The sequence below is a fragment of the Protomyctophum parallelum genome, assembly GCF_964188405.1.
Source record: "Protomyctophum parallelum genome assembly, chromosome: 8".
Lineage (NCBI taxonomy): Eukaryota > Metazoa > Chordata > Actinopteri > Myctophiformes > Myctophidae > Protomyctophum > Protomyctophum parallelum.
The window spans coordinates 35,959,478-35,979,226 of NC_139703.1; the positions used below are offsets into that span (position 1 = coordinate 35,959,478).

The 19,749-nt window shown below is 41.9% G+C and overlaps 1 protein-coding gene across 1 annotated transcript in view; it reads left to right on the forward strand.

Annotated features, from left to right (window-relative positions):
- syn2b (synapsin IIb) overlaps window positions 1–19,749 on the forward strand; it is a gene marked incomplete at both ends in the record, with an annotated part of 124,789 nt that overhangs the window by 59,067 nt on the left and 45,973 nt on the right. The window contains 4 exons of the mRNA XM_083771699.1: window positions 9,365–9,422; window positions 12,934–13,025; window positions 18,394–18,550; window positions 19,202–19,291. Coding sequence (XP_083627825.1) covers window positions 9,365–9,422; window positions 12,934–13,025; window positions 18,394–18,550; window positions 19,202–19,291 — 397 coding nt within the window. The remainder of the gene's footprint in view (window positions 1–9,364; window positions 9,423–12,933; window positions 13,026–18,393; window positions 18,551–19,201; window positions 19,292–19,749) is intronic.

Genomic DNA, 19,749 nt, shown 5'->3' on the forward strand with positions numbered 1-19,749 from the left:
CCCTCTCCATCGTCAAAGTTGCCCACCCCTGCATTAGAGCTATGGACCATAACATGCATTTGTGGTGTTCAGCTTTGTACTAGCTGTAGCTATTACACCCCGCCTCCCGGCAGTAAGGGTTTAGTACTGTAAAAACCATTGCAGGCTGCAGTATATCCACGATCCACGATAGATCAAGAATCAAAGCAACCTTTCTGCCACATTATTGATGAATAGCCTGTAAAATGCCTGGGGGTTGTTAGCCAGAAGATAATACAGCATAAATGATTTGACATCAATTATGGATTTCTTTCTTCTACACTAGTGGTTATTTTGTCCTATCTTGAGCTCTCTGATAATCATTTATCCATCTCTCTCTGTACATTATCCCCCCCCCTCCCCCCTCTCTCTCTCGCCAAGGTCTCCTCCTCTCTCTCGTCCCCCCGCATTGATTGCATATGCTTAAGGGAACCAGGGATTGGTTGGTGTCTGAGTGTCCATGATCAATAATGCAGTGGGATTGGATCAAATGAATGGAGTCGCCAGGACCAGGCCCCATGGCCAAGATGTATAGGCTTCTAGCCTACAGTAAATCGAGTTTGGCCAGAGATATTTTCACTGGCGGCCATGTTAGCAGGCAGTTAAATAAACATCAGCTGACCTTTAGCATTCTGGGCATATCGCCAACGCAGTAGAGACTATAGCCTACTATATGATTTCCAGAAGTAGTTGCCACTTACTAACTTATTGCTTACAGTGCAATCACAGCTCAAATCCTGCAGTGATTTCTCTTCTGAATTCCAACACTGCTGCCCTACACTGCTGCATCAGCAATAATAGCTCAATTTAAATGTTATGCACATCTTTTAATACACATTTGTATATGGTGTTGCCAGCTCGTTTGAGCTTGCCGCTGAGAACCTGCAGCTTGCCTTAAATGCTCTCCAGGATGCCCAAACTACATTTGTTGTTTTCTAGGGTTCAGTTCATGACTTTCTTTTAAATATCATAGTTGAGTTTGTCTCTAAACTAATACAAAAACTAGGTTTTCTGTACAGCAACAAATTATGTTTGCCCAATTCTAGTAAAAAAAAAAGAAAAGAAAAAAACTATAATTGAGGCCACTTTCCTCTCAGTCCTGGATTATGGTGATATTATTTATAGGTCTGCTGCTCCATCACTTTTAAAGCGCCTAGACACTGTCTACCATTCTGCTTTAATCCATTCTGGGCGGGAACCCCTTTTGGTGTTTTAAGCATTATGTTATACTTTAGCTATTGAAAAATAGCAGATCTACAAGCTCAGTGCCGCGCCACGAGCTTGTAGATCTGCTATTTTAGAAAAATCGTGAAAATGTGCCTCTTTTAATATTTTAATATATATTCTTTCAGAGCGAACGATTTTAACTCAAATCTTTGCTTCTGTACCTGAGACAACATATTTTTAAATTGGGGTCGGCGGCCCAAACTTCTGGGGGTCCTTGACATGAAATATTGAACACCACTGACTGAACCCTACATTGCCTCCAATGAGTCAGTCGGTGTGAGCTCGCCACCGTCGGTGTGTGAATGTGGGAAGTGAGGACGCTGGCGTTGACTGTTCGCCGCTTCACCTCCCAATGTATGAATGAATTAACTGTTGTAAAGCGCTTTGAAAAGTGCTATAAATGCAATTAATTATTATTCTATAATATATAATAAATAAAATAGCCTCTGATTTAGGTCTGGGCTGGTTTATGTACAATAACTAATGCACTCAGTATCCCCTTTCACATGCTATTTTGTAACATCTTGACCTCACAAATTTAATTTAATGAAATGTAATTTACTTCAATTTAACCTAATTTATTTTCTGCTCTACCTCTGACATTCTTTTTGATTGTTTGTTTCCTGGTCACGATTAAAGATGCGTAATTGTCCAAGCGCATGCTGACTACCCTCCCTCCGTTCTCTGCAGTTCATTTCACATGCATCTGCTCCGGCTATACTTTAAGTCATGGATCAGAGAGAATGCGATCCATTCAGTTTCACCTTTATCTCAGTCTCACACACCATCATGACTCATGTATATACGCTGAGCTGTTCTCAACGGCCTGAGGGGATGATAGTTAAGTCTAATTTATGCTCCATCGTGAGACACGACGCACTGCCGAAAATAGGTGATCTACTAGCAGTGTTGGTTTTTGGCAGCACATTTTGATTTTAGTTTGAGTCATTAGTCTATTTTTTATTTAGTTTTTTGTCACATTTTAGTCACCTGGAATGTTTTAGTGTTAGTGTAGTTTTAGTCGACTAAATATAATATTTTTCAACCAATTATAAAAGGACTTATACTGGATCTCTTGTCCACTAGTCCCTTCCTAACATTTAAAAAAGGTAGTCGACGAACATTATTACTTGCGCAAGCAGAGCGTGCAAGTGCAAATCAACAACACTGTCTACTAGCTCGCAACACGTCACATCCACGATGCGCTGTGAGCTTGTAGATCTGCTATTTTCAGTGTAAAAACAGTCATTACGACGGCATCGAGGCCCACCAAATACATTTACTATTAGGCAACTAGTCAACTAGTAAAAATCACTAGAAGTGAAAGCCCTAGTGAGCTGGTAGACTCACTGTTTTCACTGAAGTACAGTATAAATCAGGCATTACAGAGAAAGGGAAGGGGTGTAAAATCCCAGTATCACCCACACCTCGCCTTGGGAAATAAACTAAAACTAGACTAACACTAAGACATTCCAGGTGACTAAAATGTGACTAAAACTAAATAAACTATTGAAGAGACTATGACTAAAACTTGCTGCCAAAAACAACACTGTCTGATAGTTAACTGCATTTAGATGGCATTAACTTAACTTTGGCACCAGTCATTTAAAGTGTTGATTTGTAAAAAATATTTTACAAAGGCTATTAGACTGTACTGTTCCATTGCATATAGGCTGTCTGTTTAGCTCAGGGGCACAGGGATTACTTACTTGTCACTCGGGTTTAGTATTTATCGCTGTACGCTGTTTTTGTATGTACATTTGTTAGAGCTCATTGTCATTGGAATTGCATTGCTAGGGAGAACATCTCGGGTTCAAGTTGATTTCCTGCCTGCTACTGATATTCATGCATGCACAAAACACTGCAACAGGAAATACACTTAGACCCATCTAGAATGTTTTTATCTTGTCAAGTGTGAAATGTTCCAGCCTTGAGGAGAGATGAAAGCCATCCGTTTCTGTCAGGGAAGTGTTTTGCGTTGGAGCATTCTTTTTTTTGTTGGTTTGTTTGGACTCAAAGTCAGATTCATTTTTTTCAGTTTTGAACTTGGTAAAGGTGAGCAACAGTATAAGCTAAATGTGGTTTTGCTTGTTCCTGTAATAACGTTCCCATGTGGCTCAGGAGGAAGAGCAGGTCGTCCAATGATCCATGGGTCGGCGGTTCGAATCCCGGCTCCTCCTGTCTACATGTCGAAGTGTCCTTGAGCAAGACACTGAATTTCTCCCGATATGCTGGTTGGTACCTGGCATGGCTTCCGCCGCAATCGGTGTATGAATGGGTGTGTGAATGGGTGAATGTAATGCACCATCTATGTAAAGCGCCTTGGATAAAGGCGGTATATAAATGCACCATTTACCATTGAGGAAATGTGACATAGGGTTAGGGTTAGGGTTAGGCTTACAAGGTTAATTGTCACATGTACTACTGTAAAAAAACAATGGGTGGATGAAACTTGCTTGGAATGTATACAGTATGTTGCGCCGCTGATATGAAAATGTCAAAGGCAAGGTTACAATCATTGGCATTATCAAAATGACATAACCAACATAATCACTAGCTCTCTCTCAGGTGGAAATGGCATATTCTAAAACACCGCCTACGCCTAGCACTGGCAGAGATCTGTAGTGAAATGCAGGGTTATTTATTATCCCAGCCTCACCTTCAAGGTGGTTTTCCTCAGAGACATACTGCATAGGCTATGCATGTATGTATGTATCAGTGATGTAACTAGGGTGCGTTTTGCGTCCAAAAACGCACTTTATAGTTTTGGGACGCAATAGACCATCAACCTGTGCGTCCATGGGATGCACTACTGTACTCCCACTGAAAAGAAATCGCGGGGGGAAAAAATGCGGTAAAACAATAATCTACGGAAACGATCATTTTGTATGCCCACATCCGACCTCATCCTATGTTATAAAAAATAAAATCCATGTAGAAATCGTTGTAGAACCACTAATTTGTTGTAACTACATTGTCAACACAGCGCGCCGCCATGTTGCTCAGGCGAGCTCTGACCGGGGAGCGGAGCGCTCCGAGCGCAGCCTCTAGAGTAGACTAGAGCCGTTTAGAGAGAGTGACGACAATTGAGTGATCAGTGACGCTTGCAGCCCGTTTCAGCCCCACGAATAAGCAGTGAACGGAGATGTCGCAACTCTCTCAACTAAACCGCGCTGCCTCCGACAGAAAGGGGAACATGTTTTAGCGTGACAAGCAGACCCGATTCACAAACAGACAATGAGTCACTTTAAATGAGCTGTGCTGCAGTGCATTAAATGCACCACTTAAGCTCACTGATTGCACCACATTATTATTATTATTTATATATTTTACATTATTTTGGTGCCATTATATTATTTACTGTTCTGCATACGTTGCACTGTTGTGTTGTTCTGTTTGCATACTTTGCACTGTTGTTGCAAACATCTTTGCAAATATTAAAGTTTTCAGATTTGGAATTGTATTCACTTCTTTCATACATTTCTACATGAATATAACCACATTATAACAATAAAAAATGAAATGATAGTTTAATGCTGCAATTTGTAAAAATGACAAAATGTGACTGACAAAACGTCGCTGAAGTGGGACTCATCAAATGTCCCTGGGACTCATCTACAAGAACATCCCTGCATCCTGGGACTCATTACATTGGAAACCTAATTACATCACTGATGTATGTATGTATTTGGTTAAAATGGGTAGGGTTTAAACAAAGGCAAGAGTTTGCTCTGGTGCACGCTGGCCTAAAAGTGGGTCCTTAAAAACTGCTAAAACTTCTGAAATGTATGTATGTAGGTATGTATGTGTGTATGTGTATTTTAAAAGGGGGGCTTTTTTGTAAAAATCACTGCCCGCAATACCTTCATATATTTAAAATTAATACAAAAATGGGGTTACCAGTGAAGGGCAAACTGCCTATTCACTGGGGACTATGCAAGGCAGAGGCGTCCACCGCCCCTGAGTCCAAGTTAGACTAGACCGCATACCTAACCATGGTCCGAGACATAGACTGTAAAAAATATGGACAAAGCGTTCCCCGGGTCTAACATGGACGTAAAATGAAGCCAATAATTCCTTGCACTGTAAGTCGCCATCTTTCTAGATCCTTTTGGGCCCAGCTGGCCCATTGGCTGGCCCAGACAACGAGGCGGGACTTCCCCCCTTATTTTGACTCGAGTGGGTGGGTGATCCCGTTCATAGACTGTAACGGTAGCCACGCCCCTCAGAACATGCGCGACTTTATGGTAATTTCTTTTTATAAATGGGACCATAATTTTCCAAAAAGAATATTATGACATTAGAAATGAGACTTTAAACTCTTTAAAAGTATTCATGACCATGTTTATTAAGGTAATACAGTCTAGGTGAAGTTGGGCCAAAATACATGGACTTCTATGGGGCTATGGGTTTTTTTTTGGGCCCAGTACAGCGCCACAACAGGCCATTATATGAACTTTCAGGAAATCCCGATTTCCTTGTGGCTTCACAAAATATCTGTCTGACTGCCCCCCTGGTCCGAGACCATACTCTAAAACCCAATGGTAAAATGGATATAAAAAGGGACATTAATAAAACAACCTAAAACCATACAGGAGTAAAAGTTCACAGCAAGGCCTGGATACCATTTATTTATTTTACAGATAAATGAACAGTATGTATGTATGTATTTGGTTAAAATGGGTAGGGTTTAAAAAAAGGCAAGAGCTTGCTCTGGTGCACTGGCCTAAAAGTGGGTCCTTAAAAACTGCTAAAACTTCTGAAATGTATGTATGTAGGTATGTATGTGTGTATGTATTTTAAAAGGGGGGCTTTGTATCCTTGAGCTCCTCAAAGAGGACATGAGACTTCAGAGGGAAGCAGAGGAGCTGTTCTCTCTACTGGAGAGAATGGTTGATAAGTAGTTTACATTTAAATGTAGTAGAGAGAACAGCCAGTTCATCCTCTCTCTGCAATGTGTAATGTTCATGTTCAGTTCAGTGCAATCTATTTTCAGTTCAGTGCAATCTGTTTGTTTGTGTTTAATGTACAATGAATGTACTTTTTATGTATTTATTTGTGTTAATTTTCTACTGGAATTACTTGATTTTGACGGGGTTTTTTTACATGATTGAGTCTGAGATACGTTATCCTTGTTCAATGTTCATTAATTTTTATACCGAAGACAAAATAACATTAAATTAATTTTGTATTTACAAAGTTGAATTGAACTATTTACATACTCATACATACAGTCATACAATGCTATACATACAACTAGGGATGCACCGAAAGGGAAATCCTTGGCCGAAACTGCAGTGAATACTGAATAATAGGAAACAGTTGGCCCCCCGAAAACCGAATATGATTAATATTATATATCTTTTTTCCTACCATTGCTGTCATGGCCGTACCTTAAAGCTATCTTATTTATGGCAAAACTTAACTTAAATAATAATCACTATTATGGGTCCATAAAACATTTATTCAGCTCTTTTGAATGCATTAATTGCATACACTATTCAGTGATATATTTTCTGCCTAAATTAAATAACTGAGTGACAGCATTAGTAAGATTTGTGTTAGATTACACAGTAAAATAATATTGTGATAAATGTAGCCTATCCATTTGGAGCTGAGAGTTGGCCTGTTTTAACCTTTGACTAAATCACCTGTAGATTTAGTCGACTAAAATCTTGTGACATGTAGTCGACTAAAACTAGACTAACACTAAAACATTCCGGGTGACTAAAATGTGACAAACTAAACGAAAATGTTTCAAGAAACTATGACTAAAACTAAAATAGAAAAACAACACTGGCACTGAGCATCCATTTTCTTCTCTAGATGTCTCCATGGCTAAACAAATGTCCAGTAGAGGGCAGCACAAACCAGGATCAGCTGCGTGTAACAACACAAACACTTTATTGTGTTAGGGATAGTGTTTGAAACTATACACTGTCTAGGACGTGGATCTTGTATAGTCATTCAAGCGGAACTTGTACTGTATATGACTCAGGAACAGTTTTCTGATGGACGCGGATCAAAGTTTGATGTATAGATGGAAGGATTTACTATACGTGATGTGATTGCTCTGTGAATGAAAGAATGAATGAAGTAAATTATATATAAATATATATATATATATATATATATATATTGTGGGGGGAAATACATTTCTCTTTGATTACTGCTCAGTGTTGTTTTTGTCAGCAAATTCAGATTTTAGTTTTAGTAATAGTCTCTTCAATAGTTTTTATTTAGTTTCAGTCACATTTTAGTCACCTGGAATGTGTTAGTATTAGTAGTTTTAGTCGACTAAATGTCATAAGATATATACTAAATCTACAGTTGATTTAGTCTACTACAATGTATTTTGGTGGGCGTTGATGCCATCGTAATGACTGTTTTTACACTTGCTAAAAATTGCTGATCTACAAGCTCACAACGCGTTACGCTGCGACGCGTTGTGAGCTTGTAGAGCTGCAATTTTCAGCATGTAACCAAGTGTAAAATGACTTATACTGGATCTCTTGTCCATTAGTCCCTTCCTAACATTTTAGTCTAGTTTTTATTTGTTGACGAAATTGTCAGAATATTTAGTCATAGTTTTAGTCATCATGGCTTATGTTGGAGCCACGTTTCAGTGTGTGCAGGGCAGATTCAGTTAATTGCCACTTGAGTGTGCAGAGCAGTACAGTCAGTTTGTGCACAAGACAAGGTAAGAGTGACACGTTTTTTTGACTGTAGTATATTTTTGAGTTTGAGAGCTTGCCTTTGATTAGTTCTCTATTAGGGAACACATTTCTTGGAATAAATCGTGCTCTGATATTTTTTACATCGGAGTCCTGTGAAGTTTTTCTACTCAAGGGACTATACACGAGTATAGAAAAGGTGGCGCTGATCATCAACATTTTTCGTCATAGTATATTAGTCGACGAAATCAACACTGTTACTGACTGGATCTATGTATTGCTGTTATAGTCCCAGCTGGTCTCATGCTGTAGAAATAAAGGAGCGTCAGAAAACCTGTACACAGCATGACAGGCGGGCCGGCCACCCGCCTGCTGTGTACCAAACGCCTGCCAAACAGCCAGGGAGCATGCTGGGACATTCTTACTAGAGCCCAGGGAAAGGAGCTATAAGGCAGTAGAGTGATGTGGGATCCAAACTGTGTGTGTGTGTGTGTGTGTGTGTGTGTGTGTGTGTGTGTGTGTGTGTGTGTGTGTGTGTGTGTGTGTGTGTGTGTGTGTGTGTGTGTGTGTGTGTGTGTGTGTGTGTGTGTGTGAGACAGGAACAAGAAATAATAAAATAAAGCATATGGGAGAGATGGATGATGTGTACAGAAATGTTAAAGTACAATACGATATAATACTCTCTTCCACTCAGTCTTATATGAACACCCGATTCAGTACCGGTTGAGTGTCCGCCCTGGGACTGGGAGGCTGGGGTTCAATCCCCAGCCGGGTCATACCAAACACTCTCTGCTTGGCACTCAGCATCAAGGGTTGGATTGGGGGTAATTCCCTGCGACTTACTAGCGTCATGTCCAGGGGTTGTACTTCTCACGCTACAGGCATGCCCTATGAGTCGGCAAGGCTACTTACCCGATTCAGTAGGCTTAGAAATTTGATATTAATTTTACTGCCCCGCCACCATCTTATACAAACCCATTGTAACTTCTATATTTTAATCATGATTCGTCGAAAACACACTTTGTTCTGGTGACTGATACCGCTCTCCTAATATATGAGGGTGTCGACAGGGTTTTTCATTTACTGTTTTCATTTATTTTTTTCGGAAAAGAATGAAGAGGAGGCCGACTCTGCTGCGCGACGGAGGAGACAAAAAAAATCTAAATAATATTATCAGTCACTATAAAAACAGGACAGGAATTTTCATTGAATCTATCATGGTCAAAATGGAGTTTGAAGTTACAATAGGTTTGTATAGGAAGGGGGCGGGGCAGCTAAAACGAATATCAAATATCTAAATACTGAATCGGGTAACTTAAAAACTGTCTGTGGTGTTCACATAAGACTGAGTAGACGATGAAATTAACAAAAGTTTTTTGAAATGCCATGAAAGTGACTTTTGACCATGTTCTCTTCTCTTTCTCTTTCTCCTCTTTCTCTTCCAGGGCCAAAGTATTCCGGGGTAAAAAGGTTCTTGGGGACTATGACATCAGAGTGGAACAGGTATAACACTTAAAGCACACCCTCTGGTGTAATTTTGCTTATCGTGATTATTGGTCAGGAACGAGGCTTTAGCTGAGTTCCGCAAGTATCACTGAAGTGCCAATAATCACGATAACGCACACCCTCGAGTGCATTGCAATTATACAACAGTTATAGGCCTACCCTTTAAAAAAACAGGTCAACTCAATTTCATTGTAACTAATAATAATAATTATAACTACGACCGCAAATGTCCCATGCTAGCCTAGACATTCAGCTGGCTCTGCTCTGCGCAGCACATTTTTTGATTTTTGTTTTGTTTGAAGCATGGGTAAGATGGCTTTTTTGACCAATCAGATTGCTTCCTTGAAACTGCATGTTGTATTATTATTTATGATGCACCTGTGACGATGACAGAAGCCCTGAGTGAATGTTGAACGAGGCCTGAAGTTCAAAGTGAAATCATATCAAAACTAGAAAAAGTGCCCTTCTGGGCACAGGTCTCCACCAGGTTATCCACAGATCCGTGCAGTTAGAGGTAAAAACACTTTTCGGCCAGTTATAGCGCCACCTTGAGGCTGAGTTGAAATTGTTCATGTGGCATTTTGTCCTGGGCCTAGTGGGAATGTGGGTGCACAATTTCACGGAAATCACGCGATGTGTTCATGATTTGCAGCATTTTGTTTGAAACTGAGCACTCCTGTGAACTTTGGAAGCCAATCTTAACCAATCAGGATGGAGTCTGAGAAATCTGAAAGACCGGTTTGGTTGAATGGCTCTAGAGAGACTGTGTACCAATTTGCGTGATGTTTGGACAAAATCTGTAGGTGTGCTGTGCAAAAACTTGTTTTGCACAAAGCGGCCTCCTGGTGGCGCTATAACAGGCCGTTCTGGAAAGTTTGGGGCAGAGGTTCATCGTTGGCATCCAGGGAGTGTGTGTGAAAAATTTGGCATCGACCGGGTTAACGGTGGCCGAGATTAGCTGCTCACGGACGGACGGACGGACACACACACACACACACACACGGACGGACGGACGGAGTGCAAAACATACTCTCTCCCCATGCCTTCGGCCTGGTGGAGACAATTAATAACTCTTACCTGCTCTCAGTTTAAAGAAATAAAATCCACCAAAGCAGAAGACAAAAGTAAACAAAAAGTGGGTGGCATTCGAACATGGGGCTAAATACGTCCTTTTTTGCTAAATAAAAAATGTTACAGCGATTTCTTCATTAATATTTACTATAGTCCTACTAGACCGCAGGAAATTACATCTGGCCACAAAATATCACAGGATCTACTGAATGTGAAGGTAGAGGTACTATAGAATGTCATACTGTGTGTCTTTGCTCAATATGTCAGTTTGTCACATTCAATAGATCCTGTGATCTTTTGTGGCTAGATATAATTTCTTGGGGTCTAGTAGGACTATAGTAAATAAAATAAAAAATCAATAACCATATTCTTTTGTAAAACAATCATCAGCGCTGGAAGGGGGGTGCGGAGGGTGCTCCAGCACCCCCTGCTGGTGGAGAGGAGAATGTTTTGACATGTCTATCAGAGCGTGCTGAATGCAGAATGCACAGCGAGTGAGTTGACAGATTAGACACAACATGACGAGACAGCAAAAACCTATTGTAGTTTTACTTTCACCTGCACCAGGTTTAAAGAAATCTAACCCAAACAACAACACAATAAGAGTCACATACTGTTATTGTGATTAACTCGGTTAACTAGGTCCTAAATAAGTCATTATTAGGCCAATTATTTCCCTCCCACCCTTCAGCCCCCCCTTGTATAAATACCTTCCAGCGCCCCTGAAAACAATACATATTTAGGACCATGTTCGAATGCCCCCTGTCAAAAATAGCTAAATCGCTAAAACAAAAGAAAGAAAAAATAACACTCACCTTTTACTTTATCTAATAACAACCTAAAACTAAAGTTGTCCTTTATTTTAACCACAGCCATGACTTTGCGATTGACATCGGATCATGCATGTGAGCCTGCATGGCCGAGAAAGCTGCACACAAAAAGCACCTTTTTACAGGCAGCACAACATAACACAGTAATGGATAAAACCTTTTACAGGCAGCACATAACACAGTAATCGATAAAACAGTATAAAAACACATTCAAATATCCACAACATTTAAGCTGCCCCGGGTGAGTCCAGCCTTGAGTGCCAGCTCAAGTTTATGACTGAGGGGCACTGAATTTAAAAAGCACATGTAATGAGCTGTAGCTGCTGGGATGGAGGACAACATATTCCTGTGAGAGGGTGTTGAATAGCTTCTTCCTTACAGTAGGAGTGAAGGATGATCAAATGCCTAGAAGGGCTTTATAAATAAAGTACTGTATCAATGCTGGTTCTTCCTTACAGAAAGACAAAGTTTGTAAAGGATACTGCTGCAGTGCAGGGATAATTTTTTGGTTTTAAATCAGGGAGCAAAATGATAGACAGAAAGCAAAAGTGATTCAATGGGTGATATTTAAGCAATATTACAAATATTATAAATAAAGTACTGTATCAATGCTGGTTCTTCCTTACAGAAAGACAAAGTTTGTAAAGGATACTGCTGCAGTGCAGGGATAATTTTTTGGTTTTAAATCAGGGAGCAAAATGATAGACAGAAAGCAAAAGTGATTCAATGGGTGATATTTAAGCAATATTACACAAGAGGGTGTGGTTTAACGTGATTATTGCCACGACAGTGATGCGGTAAGGAACGAGACGAAGCTGAGTTCCGCAAGCATCACTGAAGTGATCCACGGCTAGAAGCCGTTTCAACCAATCAGATTGCTTCCTCGAAACGACCTGTTGTATATTGGATAATGGATAACAACAGTCCGGATACCTACCCCATGCAGGACAGGCTTCAGACGCGAGGAGGGAATCGTCCTCGGATTCCGTCGTTCTTCCGGGTTCTTGGAAACGCCCCCAGCCACTGCGTTAGTTTTACTGAGGTTAGGTTTAGGTATAGTTTACTGAGGTTAGGTTTAGGTATAGTTTTACTGAGGTTAAGGTTAGGTATAGTTTTACTGAGGTTAAGGTATAGTTTTACTGAGGTTAACGTTAGGGTTAGGTTTAGGCTGTCAATCACAGCGACTGGCCAGTCACAGCGCACCCTCTATGTCACTCTGTACTCAACCCGAGGATGGAACCATGCTCGCTCTCCCGACACACCTCCTCGGGAGACTTGGCTCAGATCTGAACCCATTTGATTTGGCGTTGGGAACCGTTGCGACCGTATGCATGACGTCGACCCCAGGCAGGGTTCGAACCCACAACCTCTCGCATGAAAGGCATATGCACTAACCACTACACTAGGGCGGCCATGGTGATATTGGATAACAGCAAGAATACAAAAAGTATCTGTTATAAATATAAAAGTATCTGCCTATGATAATGCATTATAAATGCGATTGTAATGCCTCTACTGTATAATTGTATTATGGCCAGATGAACTGGGGAGATGAGCTGATGAAACCTGAACATTTTATAACACATGCCGTCTCTGTATCTCTCCAGGCTGAATTCTCAGAGATTAACCTCGTCTCTCAGTCCAGTGGGATATGCAATGTGGACATGCAGGTCATCAGGAATGGGACCAGAGTTGTCAGGTCAGTAAGGACCCCCAACACACACACACACACACACACACACACACACACACACGTGTTAAAGACAATGGCAATATACACTATGAATCACCCAATGACGCAAATGCACCGCAAACCTCAGTGCCGCAAACCGATATGTCCTGCATGGTCGAATGCTCATGGCAGTGATTTACGCAAGGCTGTAAAAGTCACGGTTATTCAACCCACTCGCTACCAAAGCCAACAGGAAATGAACAGGGAGGGCATCCTGATTCTGCAGCACCATCCCTGCCCTGTAATTAGGCTTTATGAGGGGTTGGTCCTACAACACAATGTCGCACGCACGCACACACACACACACACACACACACCCTCACACACACACACACACACACACACACACACACAGTCATGTTGACACTACAGCCTGAGATATTGGACAGTCTAGCTTGGCAATTAACTGAAAACCGATATATCACCGATCTTTAGAACCAATAACAAAATGTGATTGATTGATTGAATAGTTTATTAGACAGAAATGCAAAACAGCAACAGAGATGTTTTTATCGATGGATCTGATTAACTGCTGCAAGGCCTGTATTATAATCAGTTTTACTATGGTGGTGTGTAAAAGTAGAAAAATAGATAGATCTATACTATATTCAATCGAGTATGCAATAGAGTTTAAACTTTGACATAATCGTGATATTGATTTGAAGTCATATCTCCCAGCCGTATAATATCAACACACAAGCCTCATTTGATGCTCACGGTCAGAGCGACATGGTTTTTTGACCGTATTATTTTTGAGTTTAATAACTTTTTTTTCAGGTGAAAACCAGACACACACAAAACAGGCCCGTTTTTTTAATAGCGACCTTGGCTCCTAGTCTTCATCAGTCATCATCATCCTAATGCTGCCTAAACCAATGGGAGTCTGACCCCATACACTAAAACACCACCTATAAGCCAATGGGAGTCTGACCCCATACACTAAAACACCACCTATAAGCCAATGGGAGTCTGACCCCATACCCTCAAATGCCACCTATAAGCCAATGGGAATACTCTGACCCGCACCACACCGCAGCCAACCACGCAGCGAGCGCAACTTGAAGCGACAACAGATGCTATATTATGAGCTACCAGATGGGGGCCAGTCATTCTGTCCCTTTCTCTCTTCCTGTTCTTCACATGTTGCATATGATGCAAAATGCAATTTTTTTACAGTAGCGTTAACACCGGAATCCCTTTGTTGAAATGGACAATGTTTGTTGTCATTAAACGCTTATTATCACCAAATGGACCTGTATAGACCTTTAACTTTTGAGAGCGTACGTAAATCATTTTACACTCAAGAGTTGTTGGCCTATGTTGTTAAACATCTTCATTAGTTAAGTCTACACAATCTGCATGGATAGACAGCAGAAAAGCCACAGCAAAACGGCCGCGAGGTTGTCACACACAGACATACACGTTACTGAATTAATAGAACACAACGGAGACAAGAACACAACGCTTCTTTCACCTGACAAATATGACTGTCATCATGTCTTGTTTTTTGTTACTTTATAAAAGGTCCGTAGACTTGGCTGTACTCTTTGTTTGTTTAAAGTGCTCTAAACAAAAAAATGTCGTATGTCGTAAGTCATATGACATAATTTCAAAAGGCAGGCGTTCAGAGGGGATATAGTAACCTGACTCCGCCAGCTGGTGGCAGCAGTGAGTTCCTCCTCCTGCTCCCATCTGGTCCCTCTCGGGCAGAGAGATACTGTATGCGGCCGCTAGAGGCGGGATCAACGCGATACTGATGACGTATTGAAGCGCTGCCACAGTGAAAATGTAAACACAACCCAACAGGACTACAACTCAAAATGATTATGGAGATATCAGATTGTTGTCTCGCTGCTTCCGGTTTATCGTTTCTGCCTGAGAGAGCCCAGGTCCAGGCAGGAGGAGGGAACTTGTGAACTCAATACTGCCCCAAGCTGGCGGAGTCAGGTTCGGGATGTAGTGCCCCTCAAAAAAATCCAAAATGAAATATAATAAATCATGATGGCCTTTGGGGACCACAGGGCCCATCCTCATCCAGCCTCCATCTGCCACAACAAGTTCAGATCAAAGTGCAGAGCCTAAATGTAATGTGTGCACCAGCTGCAGTAGAAACATGTCCTCGTTTTAACTTTGCGTTATCTTTGCTGGTCGACAAGAAAAACAAAAACGCTAATGAGAGAATATAATTGGTTTGGATTATAATAATAGAACCTCGGATGCAATCTCTCCTCTCTGAGGCTCGGCATACGCTAATCATTTCAGGTTTGAGTGTGAGATATTGTGTGATTGAAGTACACACACACACACACACACACACACTGTAGACTGTGGGTAATGATGTTTGTTAACTGTTGCTTTTAAGTGGTTAATGTGAGGATCTTTACAGTTTACACGCTGTAATACTAAGCTGAGTTTTTCTCTAGACTTGCAAACGCACACAGACAGACAGACAGACAAAGGCGCACACACGCACACACGCGCGCACACACACACACACACACACACACACAAGATATGTACGCATGAATAGTTCCACATGCTGTATGAATCGTTGTGCACCCCTATATCCTTCTCTCCCAGTTCCACAGAGTCTAATTAATATTCTGATAGCACAAGGAGTTGGTCGTAGTCAAACTGTGCCAGAGTTTACTCTCTCTCTCTCTCTCTCTCTCTCTCTCTCTCACTATCTCCCTCACTCGTGCTCCCCCTTTCTCTTTTGCTCTCTCTCTCTTTATCTCCCCGTCTCACCCTTTTTTCTCTCTCTATCTATTTTCCCCCTCGGCGATGGCTATTCCCGTCTCCCACACTCCCATCTCTCTTTTCTCACCCCGCATTCTCTCTCTCTCTCTCTCTCTCTCTCTCTCTCTCTCCCTCACATTCCCACTTGCTCATGCCCACATACGCCGAGACAAAAGCAACGACAACAGGCGTCGTGCTCCATCTCCATCTGTCTCTTTCACTGACAGAACCCGGCAGTGATTTGAAGAAGCCACTGTGATGACGGACCGTATAACAAAGTGTCCCCTGTTTAAAGGCTTTTAACCAGCCCCACTACCGTAACGTTTATTAGGCTTCATACCAACAACAGAAGGCACATCGTAAGGCTTGTTATGCCCCGCAAGAAAACTATTTAGCTGACTTTCTTGATGAAAATGTCAGAACAGCAGGAGGTGGATGGAGTAATGAAAAGACAGCATGGGCAGTCTTCTCTGTTAGAGCTCGGATCCCACTGCTGGAACAGTCTTTCTACTGAATTAAGAGAGAGTAGCCTACCAGGGTTTCCTTCAGTAACGTTTGTTGCCATTTTATAAAAAAAAATTAACTTGTTTTGATGTTGCATTGCCTTAGCCTGGTTAATAAACCAGACCGAATCAGCCGTTGGCAAAAATAAATTGCCTGCCGGCGGATTACGGTCTGGAGAGGCTCAATTGTACGCCCATTTCCTACACCAGAGAAATGTGGCGGCCAATCGGGACACAGTATGCAATATGGGCGGGCTTTGGTACAGTGACTTTCAATGCTTGAGACCTTTGACTGACAGTAGCTCTGACCAATTGCGTCAAAGAGAAAATGTTTCAACCCGCCCCCCCTGGAAATGAAATCCAAGCTGAGCCTCCCCAGACTAATATCCCGCGGTCCGTGCGATATTAGTCTGGTTTATTAACCAGGCTAGCATTGCCTTGCCTTGCCTTGCGTATTGTATTGTATTGTATTGTTGCGACCAAAGGTCGCAGTTAACTATGGAATTGTGCATTTCCCGTCAGTGTGTTGGTCGGGCACCATATATGGTGCCCAGACCCTGATGTCATAGTAAATGCGAGCTACTGTCGCAGTTAAGCCCATATATGGAGCTCTCTGATGTCAACAATATTGGCCAGCAACTCTACATCTGCCTACCTCAAACCCTTAGATCTCCATATATGGATATATGTCAGAATTTCCCATCCATCCTTCCTCTTCAATGTCTCCCTTTTGACTTATACCTACCTGTCCATTTAAATTTCAAACTGTAGACGGGCCTGCCCCAAAGTTATTAGTGCAGCCACGCCTGGCAGCCGGCGAAAACTAGAGTTCTCAACAGGCCCGAAAATGAAGGCCCGGCCCTACCTGGGCCCTCATCAAACTCTGTACAAGAGAATGTCCCCGCTGCCACCCTTAGATCTCCATATACTGTATGGAGCTGACCTGTTCTGACATTCCATATGTTGATCTGACCTCATCAAACCCTGTACACTCAAGACATGCTCCTTATATGGCCAGTACAGAATTCATTCCATGTTGATCTGACCCCCCCATCGCCCAGCAGTCTGCCGTCAACGAGGCGGATACGTGCACACGACCTCGCCCCAAAGGGCAAGGTCACTTCTCGCCCTCAGGTGTCTTACTTGTATTGTATTGTTGATTGATGTGCATTGTCCCCTTGTAAGTAAATAAATAAATATAACCATATAGGCTGTAGAGCAAAATGACATAGATGACCATATCATATGAAGAGCACAGTATCTGCTTTGTGGTGAAGCATTCCTTATAACGGGAGAATACTAAGGGGACAGATATATCCGTTGTAACCGGAGAGAATTGACTGACTATTGACTGCTGTATAATGTAATTTGTGTGACCAAAGTCTAGTTGACATTTATTCCAATACAAGTTGAAGAACACGTGTAGCCACCTTGACTTATCTTTACCCCTTCTGGTGACTGGGGGGCTGGATACACGAAAACAATATACACTTGTTGTGGCTGTGGTATCTGGAACGACAATTCACATTAATATAGCTTAAATAACTGTTTATAGTGTGACATTACATTGTCTCTCAGCTGGGCAAACATGTCATGAGTGACACAGGGTCCTTAGCAGGCTAGGAATGTTTTTGTGAGGTTACCTACCCTAGGGGGATACGGGGAGAACCGCAGAAAGGCCCTGACAACAGTGTTCTGATACATCAGTCGGGGAAAGACGGCCTAGTTTATCTTTTGCACTCATATGATAATAGATTAAATATATAGGCTACCTGCTGCTGGGTCTTCTGTGCAACGTGTAGTAGGCATCCGCTGCCCTCGGCCACCGGCGCCGCCTCCTCGTACTGTATATATATGTCTCTGATGAATTGCGTGCAGCAATAAGCCCATATTATTCAAACACCTGCTCCTCTGTTCATCTGTTTGGCTCTTATTTGGTAATAAAATAATTATTCAGAATGAATGCAATGAATGTAAATGAAATACCAAGTGTGAAATGTCCTAGTATGAATACTAGCATATACGTGATTTGATTTGATGTGATATTTATCTCCGCTCTCCTCTCCTCTCCCTGCCATGCATGCATGATGCAGGTCATTCCGGCCTGACTTCGTCCTGGTGCGCCAGCACGCCTTCAGCATGGCCCAGAACCAGGACTTCAAGAACATGATCATCGGGCTGCAGTACGCCGGCGTCCCCTCGGTCAACTCCCTGGAGTCCATCTACAACCTCAGTGACAAGCCGTGGGCCGTAAGTGTGCTTAACTAACCCGTTCAGGACGGGAACCCCTTGTGGCGTTTCACTTAACGCCTAATGTTATACTTTAGAAAAATCCTGAAAATCTTTGAATATATATTCTTTCAGAGCTAATGTTTTTAAGTCAAATCTTTGCTCTCTAACATTACACCTAGCTACATGTTTAAGCATTTATTTTATATTTGCATGTCGATTTCAGCTCTTAAGGTCATTACACACTGGCGAATTAGCGACGCGATATATTCGTGCGAATAATTCGCATTTAAAAAAAAACAATTGAAGTCCATGCAAGCTTCCACATCAGTGGCGAATGTGCGAATGTGCGAAAATGCGACCGTTTTCGCTTTTATTTGTTCGCTCTGGTGTCGTATTTTGCAGAGATTCGCAGGCGAACTGCAACATGCAATATTTCGCATTTTCAGATCGCTTATTCGCATCGCGTCGCTAATTCGCCAGTGTGTAATGACTCTGACACTTATTTCAGACATGCTCTAGTATGTGAAGAGTCTGCCTGTGCTATTAACTCATTTTGGATTAAAAAAAGAAAAAACATAATGTTTTTCTCCTCAGTCAAATCTGGTCACATTATTTATACATAATGCTAAAAAAACCTGAACCTGAACCTCTTCCCCTGTTTCTCTCCAGTTTGGCCAGCTGATCAACAGCCAGAAGAGACTGGGCTCAGATAAATTCCCGCTGATGGATCAGACCTTCTACCCTAACCACAAGGACATGGTAAGAATGGTTTCAATCATGGGCAACTGGCGGCCCGGGGGACCACATGCGGCCCCCCACCCTCAGTTAATACATATATCTGCAGGCCGCAGATATGTCCAATGAATTTATATTTAGTTCATAAAGTAATTATGTAACTAAATGCATTTGAAATGAAATAAAAGTGTTTACTTTTCAGGAAATATAGTGGCCCTCTGTAGTGAGTGTGGAAATATAGTGGCCCTCTGGAGTGAGTGTGGAAATATAGTGGCTCTCTGGAGTGAGTGTGGAAATATAGTGGCCCTCTGGAGTGAGTGTGGAAATATAGTGGCTCTCTGGAGTGAGTGTGGAAATATAGTGGCCCTCTGGAGTGAGTGTGGAAATATAGTGGCCCTCTGGAGTGAGTGTGGAAATATAGTGGCCCTCTGGAGTGAGCGTGGAAATATAGTGGCCCTCTCCATCGTCAATGTTGCCCACCC